At 40.9% G+C, this 13,811-nt stretch overlaps 1 protein-coding gene across 6 annotated transcripts in view; it reads right to left on the bottom strand.

Annotated features, from left to right (window-relative positions):
• Positions 1-13,811, bottom strand: part of bltp3b (bridge-like lipid transfer protein family member 3B) — a 146,796-nt gene that overhangs the window by 97,833 nt on the left and 35,152 nt on the right. For all 6 annotated transcript variants that reach the window (XR_013578119.1, XR_013578120.1, XM_078553437.1 and 3 more), the window contains exon 2: positions 7,876-8,038. Coding sequence is in view for 4 of the 6 variants with exons in the window: in XM_078553437.1 (XP_078409563.1) it covers positions 7,876-8,038 (163 nt within the window). In the remaining 2 variants the exon portion in view is untranslated. The remainder of the gene's footprint in view (positions 1-7,875; positions 8,039-13,811) is intronic.

Genomic DNA, 13,811 nt, shown 5'->3' with positions numbered 1-13,811 from the left:
ATTGCCTAAGATGCTGGGGATATGGTTCAGAGGGACTGGGTCATGTGCTGGAAACTGGAAGGAGCAAGTGGCTATGGACAAAAAAAAAAACTGCGCATGTGGGAGTGACGTTCCCTCTCCATTGTGGGTAAGAACCTGGTCAGGTTTGAGGTACTCTTGGTGTTGCTGTATGGGATGCAGGTTTGGCTCATTCCTCACTCCTGTACTGTGGCAAGCACCCAAGCCATCTTCCACTTTATATGGAGGTCAAAAATTGAACGTGTTTGCAAGGACACGATGCATAAACCTCTAGATAAAGGGAGAAAAGCCTACCCAATATCGCCTCATCCTGATGACCACCTTTGTGTGTGGTTGCTCCAAGCTGTGTATATACCCTTGGTATGCAAACACCAAGTGTCACTAGATGTTGAGATTCTACCTATCCCCAAAGTTGTGAAGGATGGGTCTGGCCACATTGCTGTAGAACGCTCCAAGTAGTAGTACCACGCCCTGTCATCTATCCTTTGTGGAAAAGCTTATGCAGAAAGACACCTCTGACCACAAGTCCATCAGGCAGCGGTCTGCACGTACTATCCTAGAAGCCCTGTGGGAAAAGGAGATGATGGGCCCTGTTGGATGGTTCCCCGTGCAGACCGTCATTCATTTTGCAGAATGCCTCATCACCAGAACTTTCAAACAAGCACCATGATGTAGTATGGCGGGTAGTGCGAAAGGTCCTTCCCATCAGATTCTTCCTACATGGCTGCAGTCTCTCCCCCTCCGCACGTTGCAGTCAAGGTGACTGTAGTGGGGAAGAGACCATTGCTCAACTCCTTCTGGAATGTGCCTTTGCAAAGAAGGTCTGGAGAGGGATGCAGTGTTTTTTGTCGAGGTTCATCCTGAGCAGCTCTGTGACACAGGGCTCTGTGCTGTACAAGCTGTTCCCAGGGACACACACGAAGACAAACACCAACTGCAGATGGAGGATCATTATGTTTGCACATTGGTGAAAGACACTCTTTGGTCTGCCCATGTTGGTCTTCCAATGCAAAGAGCTGCCCATGACCAAGTGTAGTAGACTGGCACATTCTAAGGTCCAGGACTACGTACTAAAGCTGGGGGCAGCCGCCACAGAGGCACAATGGGGAAAGGTCGCTGTCTAAGGCCTTTCAGCCACAGTACACCAAGGGGCAGAAAACTGTATAAAATGCCTCAGGTTGTATGATTCACATTGAACGTATACAGGTATCACAATCGTATTGAAGCACCTCAGAGTGCAACATGATCTATGTAGAAAATTTAAATATCATTGCACTTTCAGTAATGACTATTTTGAAATCTTTTGTAATATTCTTTTCGATATTTTATGAATAAAGTTTTATGAATGAAGTATATTCAACAATTTAGGCGAGGCGATGGCGTAGTGGACTAGTAATCCAGAGACTCAGGGTAATGGTCTGGGAACCCAGGTTCGAATCCCACCATGGCAGATGGTGGAATTTGAATTCAATAAAAATCTGGAATTAAAAGTCTAATGATGATCATGAAACCATTGTCGATTGTTGTAAAAACCCATCTGGTTCACTAATGTCCTTTAGGGAAGGAAATCTGCTGTCCTTACCTGGTCTGGCCTACATGTGACTCCAGATCCATAGCAATGTGCCTGACTATTAAATGCCCTCTGAACGAGGGCAATGAGGGATGGGTAATAAATGCTGGCCTAGCCAGCGATGCCCACATCCCATAAATGAATTTTTAAAAAGTCATGTGGAAGAATTTGTTCAGCAGACTGACCACCCAGGAATGAGCTCCTGCATGTGGGTCTTACTAAGCAACTGGTGTTTTAAGTATATACTATTGTTTAATGGATTAATAAAGGTTTTCCACATAAAGCGGAAATCGTATCCAAGTTGTCTTGTGTCATTGATAATTATTATTGGGTACTGACCTTAGAGGGAAGTGAGACCCCTTGTTTAAGTGTCTGCAGCTGTCAGACCTTTGAGTTTTTCCAACATTTTCTGTTTTTATTACTGTGATCAGTGATTTGCTGCTTGAGGCCTCTACCACTCATGATGAAAGATAATTACATTTATATGGCATGTTTCACATCAAAGGAATTTACAACATGAATTATGTTAAAAACAGGCTAAGATGAAATTAATGACATCAGCTTTCATAAACAAATGTTTGAGTTCTCAAAGGATAAGGCAAAATGAGATGTTGCTCAAGTGCAAAACATTATGCTGCACTCATACCAAAAATGCACTGAAGTACACAATGTCTGTTCTATTTCTTCCAGGAAAGTAAGTACACAGAAGGACCAACAAATCCATCATTGCCTAATATCATTGCACTTAACTGTTTTGCTTCCCAATGGTTCAGCAAATATATTAGTGAGGAGCTGAGACAAATCGATCAGGTTCAATCACTAACGCATGCAAAATTAGCCGATCTTTTTAAGGGCGTTACAGCTGGTCCCAACATCCAATTTTGGCAAAGGAAAATTGTCCAAGATTCCTCCTCCTGTCCCTACCCAGCAACCCCTCCCTCAAGTAGGCACGTGGACATTGGTGAGGTCAGGATTGAGCTCTATTCTGATGCATTTCCTGACAACTGGACTGCCTGCCAAAGATCACCTTCAAGGCTTATCATCTGTCTAATACGAGTCAATGCAACTGTGTGGTGAGATACTGCATCTCACTTAAGTGAAAGTAACAGGATGGCAAATACAAAACAGAACAGGAAATAATAACTTGCAAACTGAGAATATAATCTCCCTGCAGTGCTCAATGCTTCCACCCAAAGTATGACCTTTCTAATCAAAATATACCAATTCATTTAAATGTAATATTAGACAGCTACTTCAACTTCTATATTTAGTGTACAAAAGTTAGACCACACCTTGCATTGACAAGGACCAAGTTATCTGGTTTGTCCTGTAAGTAAAATCTCAGAAATATTTCACACTGCCTAAGAAATCTATTGACATTTCATGACAATCAAGACTGGAGGCTCCTGCTGGCACTAGCTGCAATTGAGTTAAAACTTATGAAATGTCGATACCCAATCAAAATGTGAATGCTATTTTAGAGATTCAGAATAGAACATAGCTCGACATGGATTTTAAGAAATTCTCTAATTCTACAGATCACCTTCCAGTAAGCCTTTTCAGTTGACATCATGCAGTAATGCTACAAGTTATCTTGAAGAGAAGTGACATCATCATGACAAACAAAAAGTGATGACATCTCCATCTGATGCTGGGAAGAAATTAAGTTAATGCTGCACAGGAAAAATCCACAGTCATTTTCTTTCACAGGACCAGTGCCATTGGAAAAAGATCAGCAGCATTCAATTATCTTTTTAGATGGAGAAGTCTGCAGATTTCATAATGCAATCAAAACAAAGTACATAAAAAGTGTGATATACACACACACATATATATATATATATATATAAGCACTCCTTTAGCATAATAAAATGTAATAATAATAAAAGGCACTTCACAAGATCATTGTTAAAGCAATGCTACATCAGACAATATTATGGCAGATGGCCAAAAGCTTTGTCAAAGAGGTAAGTTTTAAACAGTGTCTTAAAGAAAAGAAAGGTAGAGAGGCAGAGGGCTTTAGGGAGGGTATTCCAGAGCTTAGAGCCTAGGCAGCTGAAAACAGGGTCACCAATGATGGAGCAATTAAAATCAGGGATGCTCTAAAGGCCAGAATTTAGGTGTGCACTCATACCTGAGGATCGTGGGGCTGGAGGACATTTTAATATCACTACAAACTGAAAGAGCGTGTTTTAAAAGCATCAGCATTTTAAAAATATAAGCAGAATGCCCAATTTCAAATGCATGTCTTCCAATAAATTTAGGTACAACATTTTCACCTAACATAAAATCTAAAATGTTGCAGATACTGGAAATCAGAAAATATGGAACCCATCCCAGTCAGCCAGTGGAGACAGGAGATCCTTCTTCAAAACCTGTTTCAGTGGCCCAGCATTTTCTATTTTTATTTCCATTTTAACTTCCTAACTCATCCTTTATGTAGGTCCTCCCTATCAAATACCATTCCTCAAACAAACAAACAGTTTTCTCCTAGTCCTCTGCTAATCTCACTGATGTTGGCTGCAAGGTGTTTTGCAAGACTATGTTTTGGTGACAATTCTCCTTATGGTGAAGTACCTGTCAAAACCTGGTGTCACTCCATTGCCCAAACTAGGTATCATTAAAGATAGAAATTTTTGGTTGAATATAAATTTGGTGCCTGATGAGAAGACATCAGACAAGTTTACCCAAAGGCATGTGTTCTTATTGAGGTGAAGAGCCTGGGCTAGATTTGCATCAATGTCTAAGGAGGCAAGTAACAATGGCCAACATATCTCAATTCAATTTTTACTATTTTGCTACTGTCAGAGGCGGTTTTGAAAGACAAGGCGTAGTAGAAATTGGTTATGAGCATGTTTGGATGCATAATAAATATTGTACAGACAATGCATGCCTAAACAAGGAGGTGCTACAATCACCAAAATTATGCCTTGAACCTTATTTCAGTAATATGGGCAAAATAGCAGCATCTGTTGCACCTCCAGAGGCAGCACATCCAAATCAAAAGAATCAACTTCAGGCCACTTACCTCAGCTAGCATCAGATTCAGGCAAATCCTGGATAGCAGCAGAGGGAGGTGGAGAATGGAAGAGACCCGGTCATGGGTCAGCAGTGGCACTCAGGGGTATGGTGGAACTGGGAGGAACACACTTGCTCCTCCTGGTGCCACATCAAGCTTTCAAACAAAAACGTACGTACTTTTTTGTTTAGCTGTAGCAAACAGCGGGCAGAGTGGGGTCCAATATCACTATCAGCCCCCAGTCATCTCCCACATCCAAGGCCAAGATAATTTTCTAAAGATCCAAGTCTTATTGTATCATTTCAAGAAGTATATTACTTAACTGTGACTTAACTGTGAAAGAAAGTCAGTTTGGGTTTCAATGTTTACATCTGGATATTGTACTAGCTTTTCAAGTCTTTGCTTTAGATCAAAACATTTTGCCCTGTTTGTTTTGTTAGGAATTTATAAATTGTATGAAAACTGCAGCATTCACCAACGTTCACTGTCACAAACAAAAAAAATTATTTCAACAATAACACAAGTCAATGGCATTTCCAATCTTCACCCCACCCCCCATCACTACCAACCAAAGGCACAATTCCACAATACCAGTGGCCTAGCGGGGATGCCACATCCAAGAAGAAACATGAGCCATCACCAGAGCAGAAAACTCTAGTTCCAATTCTTCCAACAGTTGGAAGAACTAGGAGCCCAGGGTCATGGAATTATATTAGAAACTTGAATGATTGTTATATTAATGCATCAATATACCATGAAGGGCAAAGTCAACATTGAATGTTAATCAGCACTGACTAAATTGGGTGTCAGGCACCTGCAAAAGCTTTGCTATATTCTCAGATAATCAGGTAATTAAATATGCAGTTTATTGTAGTGTTGTTCAAATAGTTTGTGCACTAATGGAAAACCATTTACAAATAAAATAGAAAACCTGAACAGTGATGGCACTGTGATCTGGATTGGGCAGGTTGCCTTATGAGAAAAGGTTGGACAAGCTTGGCTTGTACCCACTGGAGTTTAGAAGAATAAGAGACGACTTGATTTAAACATATAAAATCCTAAGGGGTCTTGAGAGGGTGGATTAGGAGGGGATGTTTCCTCTTGTGGGAGAATCTAGTGCTAGGGGTCACTGTTTAAAAGCAAGGAGTCACCCACTTAGGAAAGAGATGAGGAGAGTTTTTTCTCTCAGAGGATTCAGAGTCTTTGGAACTGTCTTCCTCAAAAGGCGGTGGAAGTAGGATCTATGAATCTTTTTAAGGCAGAGGTAGATAGATTTTTGATAAGCAAGGGGGTGCAAGGTTATCGGGGTTGGCGAGAATGTGGAGTTGAGCTTACAGTCAGATCAGCCATGATCTTATTGAATGGTGGAGCAGGCTCGAAGGGTCAAGTAGCCTACTCTTGCTCCTAATTCATATGATCATTTGAATGGGAATCAGAGAATGGTAACAGCATAGAAGGAGGCCAATCAGCCGGTCATATCCATTCTCACCTCTCTTTAAGAACTCGTCAGCTAGTCCCATTCGCCTGTCTTATCCCTGGCGCCCTGTAGATATTTTCTCAACAGATAATCATACAATTTCATTTTGAAGGCTTCTATTAAATCTGCCTCCACCATACAATCAGACAGTGTATTCCAGATCCTAAACACTCACTGCATTAAGATTTTCCTCATGTCAACTCTGGTTATTTTGCCATTCACCTTAAATTAGTACCCTTTGGTTCTCAACCCTTCCACCAACAGGAACAGTTTCGCTCCATCCACTCTGTCCAGACCCCTCATGATTTTGAACCTCTCTATCAAATCTCTCAACTTTCTCTTCTCCAAGGAGAACAGCTCCAGTTTCACCATTCTATCCTCATAACTGAACTCTCATATCTCTGGAACTATTCTCATGTTTTCTTCACCCTGGCAACGCTGAAAATAATTTTTATTCAAAATTGACTGCACTACCTACCACGAAGGATTATAAAACAAATAAATTGAAAAAACAATTAACAAAGTTCTGAGCATATCTTCGCATTACACAACTATTAAAACTTCATTAAATTGCCTCTTCCATTCAGTTATAAAATTTAGTAGTTTTTCAGCCCACTGCACTCAAGTATTAAATAGGATTTTTAACAAAGTTTTACACGAACATTTGTAATTTTCTACTTGTGCCAAATAATTCTCCGTTTATTCATTATGTACTGAGTTACATTCATTATAAAACTACAAGGTAATATCTAACCTGGCTAGTGTAGGTTTTGTTATGCATATAAAAGTGTTGATAAAAATCTCCTATGTCTAGCAACTAAGCCAGAGGAAAAAATTCTGCAAGCATTTTAAAAAGTAGGCACATTATAACCAGAGTTGATGGTTCTGCATACTCAGCTTCCCTCAGTTTTAGCTTGTCTGTCCCTCTGGGTGCTGTAGATAACACTGTGCTTTCCTCTGGGTGCTGTAGATAACATGGTGCTTCCCTCTGGGTGCTGTAGTTAGCATGGCGTTTCCCTACCCAATTACTTGCTATTTGGTATTTCATCATTTTTAGGTGGAAAAATTTTTTAGGTTGGACACTCGTAAAATTGCAAACATTGAAAGACTTTAATCAAAAAGTAACCTACAGGATTTTTGAGAATATCGATCTGGGAGGTGAGTGCAGCAAGTCTAAAATGATAAATGAATCAAAACTGAGCAAAGCCAGAAAAGCTGGGACAATAATTTTTCCTAACAAAGTTGCTGCTTCAAGCTTTAAACCCCTTTGAAATTTTGGGTTTATCAATAATGAACATTGTTCTACTTGGCTAATTGTGCAAAATGGAAGCCTAACACCTCACAAGCCACTGAAGATTGTATCCGACAAACTTGATTGAATTTTTTGAGGTGGTAACTATGAGGGTCAATAATGATACTGTACTTTATGTGTTGTACATGTATTTTAGCTTCCTAACGTCCAAGTCATCATGAGCATAAATAATAATCTTTACCCCTAGACTTGATGTTTCAAAACCTAGAAATTCTTTTGGATTCTAGAAAATTGAAGGGAGGGACCCTCATATCTCAAAACATTTCAGTTGCATGATGGCGTTTATCGTCACTTTTTTTAAAAAACAGAACCTACAAGGGATATGCTAGTTTATTTCCCAGGCCTGTTTAGTTGTCTTTTTAGACTGACAATGGTCCCTGGTGTCATTTTCCCTGCATAGTCCCTACAGTTGCCTTTCTGGTTCCCCTTTCGATAGCAGGATTCGTGTCTATAGAACTAATCTTACTTCAGATTCTTACCCGAATTGCAGCCTTGTTGCAGAATACTCTGGTGATTGCCAACCAAGTGGGCAAATCCAGCATGTTTTGCAGTACCTCTTCATCAAGCTCCAAGTTGGTCAGCTGACCTTCACCTTTGAGGGTACTCAAATTAATTTTATCTGGTGACAGATTCTTGGTGAACCTAGGAAACAAAAAACAATGATACTTTGATTATTATGATTTCAGTTGTTTAAAAAAGCGGGTTTTTAAATTAAATGCTTTTATTAAAGCCAAAGAAGAGGCAAAATTGGCAGAAAATGTTTGCTGGTTTGTAGTTGTTCTTCATTATATTGGAAGTCTTGACAACCTCAAACTATTTCTCAGTGAAAGAAGTCTTTTATCTTAAATTTGGGTCAGGTATTGAAAGAGGTTCTGGTAGCATGATACACATTAATGACCAATGTTATAGAGGAATGCAACTAGTAACTAGTGAAGAGTGCACTGAATAGTGTGCATACCACCAACATGCTATGTCAGCTCCATGTTATTATAACTTTGCAGCTCTTCCAAAGCTTCTCAAAGTTGAAAAAATAAATATTTTTACCAAGAGCTCCCATCTTCCTGTGGAGGCTTCAGGCCAATCCACATCCAACAACCTGCTCTGAAAACCTTGCTCATATCGTGACAGCTATGACAAATTGCACCACAGCAACGGAGACAACCCACAAACAATCAACAACATTCTAAATAAAACAATCCACAACATTCTAAAAGAGAGTCAATTTGTCCTATCCGCCAATATTAATAGATCCTTTAAAAAAATTCCAGGACCCAGATCTGCATCTTTGCAAAAACCAATCAGTTCTTCCTTGGTACCCTGTTTTAAGCAACATGCTTAAAAAGGGGGAACCAAATTCAATACATAGTCAAGTATGGATGTGGCTTTAGGGCAATCGCTTGCTCTCAAACGTCCTATTCCAGAAAGCCAGGCAGTGAAGGATAGAACTGGATCTTAATTTTTACACAATTCACAAGCTTTTTTTTCTAGAGATAAGACCATAAGACACAGGAGCAGAAGTCGGCCATTCGGTCCATCGAGTCTGCTCCGCCATTCAATGAGATCATGGCTGATCTGATAATCCTCAACTCCACTTTCCTGCCTTTTCCCCATAACCTTTGATTCCCTTACTGATTAAAAATGTCTATCTCCGCCTTGAATATACTTAATGACTCAGCTTCTACAGCCCTTTGCGGTAAAGAAGTCCACAGATTAACTACGCTCTGAGAGAAGAAATTCCTCCTCATCTCTGTCTTAAATGGGCGACCCCTTACTCTGAGATTATGCCCTCTGGTCCTAGACTCATACACAAGGGGAAACAACCTCTCAGCATCTACCCTGTCAAGCTCCCTAAGAATATTATATGTTTCAATAAGGTCACCTCTCATTCTTCTAAACTTCAATGAGTATATGCCCAATCTACTCAATCTCTCCTCATAACAAAATCCCTCCATACTCGGAATCAACCTAGTGAACCTTCTCTGGACTGCCTCCAATGTTAGTATATCTTTCTTTATATAAGGGGACCAAAACTGACACACATTATAAAATGACCCTCAAAGCCCAACAACCACAATTTAACACACACATACACACAATTATAGAGTCCCCATGATCAATCCCCATGAAGTGTGTAGAAAATATATGCAATCTTAACGCTATTAAAACCCATTTCCTAAATGGCTGGTGCAGCATTAGGCCAGTGAAGGCCTTTCAGCTGAGTCAGATTGAGGATTATTATTTCTTGAGAATCTAACGCACAAAGCCAAAGTTTATAACATAGCACTAAAAATTGGAAAGAGCAAAAGCAAAATTAGGTAAATCAAGAATTAGTGATTAAGTAAACTTTTAAAAACCTCAAAAATTTTAGGTTTCAAGTCATTGCGTTTTCCTAACTTTTGAAGTTCCAAAAAGAGAAAGAAAAAATTTTTTATAACAGGACACTGCAATGAATTTTCTTTTCCACAGTGAGGATTTGGAGGCCAGGAAGAGCTTACATAGCAGTTTAGCTGGCACAGAGAAGGTGCAAGTGAGGAAAGGATCATTGATCATGGTGTTACTAAGGAAAATACAAGGAAGCAAGAAAGGTTACAATGGAAAGAAAGAAGCTGGAATGAAAGAGGCATTTTGATTATATCATGTCTAGGAGGGTAATAGGTGCATTAGAAGAACCTCCGCAAATATGTTAGCAATTATTGACAGCATTCCGGCAGCAGTACCGAAGACTTGTGCTCCAGAACTTGCCGCGCGCCCTAGCCAAGCTGTTCGAGTACAACTACAATGCTGGCATCTACGTGGCTATGTGGAAAATTGCCCAGGTATGCCCTGTACACAAAAAGCAGGACGCCCCATCGGTCTACTCTTGATCATCAGTAAAGTAATGGAAGGGGTCATCAATAGTGCTATCAAGCGGCACTTGCTTAGCAATACGCTGCTCACAGATGCCCGGCTTGGGTTCCACCAGGGCCACTCATCTCCTGACCTCATTTTAGCCTTGGTTCAAACATGGGCAAAAGAGCGGAACTCCCAAGGTGAGGTGAGAGTGACTGCCCTTGACATCAAGGCAGCGTTTGACCAAGTGTGGAATCAAGGACCCCTGGCAAAACTGGAATGCATGGGAATCAGGGGGAAAGCTCTCCACTGGTTGGAGTCATACCTAGCACATAGGGAAATGGTTGCGGTTGTTGGAGGTCAGTCATCTCAGCTCCAGGACATCACTGCAGGAGTTCCTCAGGGTAGTGTCTTTGGCCTAACCATCTTCAGCTGCTTCATCAGCGACCTTCTTTCCATTATAAGGTCAGAATTGGGGATGTTTGCTGATGATTGCACAATGTTCAGCACCATTCGTGACTTCTCACATACTGAAGCAGTCCATGTCCAAATGCAGCATAGCCTGGACAATATCCAGGCTTCGCGTGACAAGTGGCAAGTAACATTCGCGCCATACAAGTATCAGGCAACTATCTGCAACAAGAGAGAATCCAACCATCGCCCGTTTATGTTGAATGGCATTACTATCAATGAATCCCCCATGATCAACGCCCTGGGGGGTTACCATTGACCTGGACTAGCCATATAAATACTGTGGCTACAAGAGCAGGTCAGAGGCTAGGAATCGTGCGACGAGTAACTCACCTCCTGACTCTCCAAAGCCTGTCCACCATCTACAAAGCACAAGTCAGGAGTGTGATGGAATATTCCCCACTTGCCTGTATGAATGCAGCTCCTACAACACCTACAACAGCTGGACACCATCCAGGATAAGGCAGCCAGCTTGATTGGCACCACGTCCACAAACATTCACTCCCTCCACCACCGACGCACAGGAGCAGCAGTGTGTACCATCTACAGGATACACTGCAGGAATTCATCAAGGCTCCTTAGACAGCACCTTCCAAACCCACGACTGCCACCACCTAGAAGGGCAAGCGCAGCAGATAAATGGGAACACCACTACCTGGAGGTTCCCCTCCAAGTAACTTAACATCCTGACATGGAAATATATCGCCATTTCTTCACTGTCGCTGGGTCAAAATCCTGGAACTCCCTTCCTAACAGCACTGTGGGTGTACCTACACCACACGGACTGCAGGGGTTCAAGGAGGCAGCACACCAGCACCTTCTCAAGGGCAACTAGGGATGGGCAATAAATGCTGGCTCAGCCAGCAAAGCCCACGTACCGTGAATGAATAAAAAAAAATCTAATCATGCATTTTAATTGAGCATTATTTAAAGGAATTAGTGCTTCACACAAAAGGACGAAGTCAAGTCTCACGGAGGCATCGGACAAGATGCGAGAGGTCCATTTCAAGTCGGAGGAATTAGTGTGGCATGTCACGTCAACGGATGGAAAACGGCTAAGCTGAGATGAAAGAAGTAGAAGTTCTTCGTTAGTTTCTTCACATTTCTTACGGATCTGTCATAAACACTGTGTTGTGAAAACTGTGTTGTGCTTTATTTGAAAAAATGACTTGAATTTACTGGCTGGAAGTCCCTGATTTTTTAAAAAAGATAAAGCCACATTCCAAAACTATTGAAACGGAGACAATCTGTCTGCAAAACCGCACCAGGGAGAATGGCCTTAAAAGGGGATGGAGGCCATCTCCTATCCCATTAGCAAAGCGCCCAGACAATCATCTGGGTACTCAACTGGGTAGAGACAAACCATTGGGCATAATCACTTGGGCAGTGGGACCGTGGCTGAGCGAGGAATTCCCAGCCATGATATAATCAAATTATGTTTGGAATACACTAGCCATGACCTTATTTGGATAATGGGGCAGCTGGAGAGAGGTGGTCATGTGTCAACCCAACGTTTTGTGTGTTTTAAGCATCTGCTTTCTCTGCAGAACAGGTCAAGCAATGGATATGTTGAAGGAACAAGACTGAGTGGTTTTCTTTTCTCTCTCTCTCCATCTAACTTGAAAATTTTTTGAAACCTGTCTGCTGAATTTGGTTATCCAGATACTGCAGGCAGAGACTTTAAAAACTCAACATAGCACTGTTGTCCCCAAAAGAACAGATAAACCATCCATCGACAACTATAAACCACCTCTCATCGAAAGAAACATGGCTACCAAGTAAAAGCAGCAGGATTGTCGAATTCAGTGTGTGTGTGAACGTCAATTGTGTGAAAGCCAGTGCATTTTTATTTTATGACTTGATATCGAGTTAAATACTTTTTTCCCCAAAAAATTCAAGGAAACCTATCTGATCTTGTCTTCTAAGTTAAACAGTTATATCAGTTTTTTTAAAACATGTTGCGGTCTAACAAGGACACTTGATCTTGGCAATTGAAACAAAATTTTCCCTGGCCTCAAGGAAACAGAGGAAATCAGATGTAATCAAGGTACTGCACTGTGACAGGACTGGATGCTGTGTGCACCAAGGGCTTGTGATCCAAAGGAAACAGAATTTAGCCACATGGATAAAGAGTGTGACACACTGGATTTCTAGCTGTACTATCACCCATCTTAACTGGGTTATGGTATGTAGGATGCTGCAATCTAATTCAGTAAGCAGTGCTACAAAAGGCAAAAAGGGTGAAGAAAAAGTAAAAATTTCCAATCCCAATCACTAACTTTCCAAAAAGTACAGATATAGATGCTCAACAAGAAAGGGGTCTGTGCAGGCTGAGATGCCACAAATGAAAAGCATTATCACAGCAAAACAATAACTTACATATAGCCCCATTAATGTTGAAGATTGTCTCAAGATGATTCATGGAATTACGAGGAGAACAGATTTAGCAGAGGAGGATAAATTATGAGTGGTAACCCAAAGTATTAAGGACAGTCTTAGAAGAGGAGAAAGTCACAACTGTACAAGCTCGAGGAGGGGTTCAGATAATAGTATGAGGTATTAAAAAGCAGTTGGTATAAATTGTATATTAATTTTTAATTGCATGCAGACGATGGGTATTAATTGGTGACTCATTTGAATACATATAAATAGACACAGACTAAAACTGTGGAGGGGGGAGGGTTAGGTGGCGTATACTTATATTTATTTACAGAGTTACACATTACATGTGTGTGCGAAGATTGGCCCCAGTTATATCCTTCACTAACTGGCTTTCTGGAATCTAACAGCTGATGCTCCTGAAAATATACTTCAGCATCAGTCAGCAATTAGAGGATTGAGGGGCAGGTGGACAGTAAAAAGATTCTAGCCTGGATTTTGCAGGCATTGCCGAATGATAGCGCCAGTTATCTTGCCCACTTTCAATGGGCTTTTGTTCTGAAACTCGCTATGATTAGAAAGCCAAAACAGCATTTTGTCCTGGAAATTGAGTGCACAAGGCAAACAACAGTGCATCTATTTAAGCAATCAGATTAGAGAAATCTTGTTAAGGCATATACAGAGCTCTGAACCAGTTAGAATCAGAATAGTTAATACAATATCAAATCATGTACAT

This window comes from Cetorhinus maximus, chromosome 12 (genome assembly GCF_964194155.1).
Source record: "Cetorhinus maximus chromosome 12, sCetMax3.hap1.1, whole genome shotgun sequence".
NCBI classification, from domain to species: Eukaryota; Metazoa; Chordata; class Chondrichthyes; order Lamniformes; family Cetorhinidae; genus Cetorhinus; species Cetorhinus maximus.
Note: the sequence above shows the minus strand (reverse complement) of the source record. Positions and strands in the feature narration are given on the sequence as shown.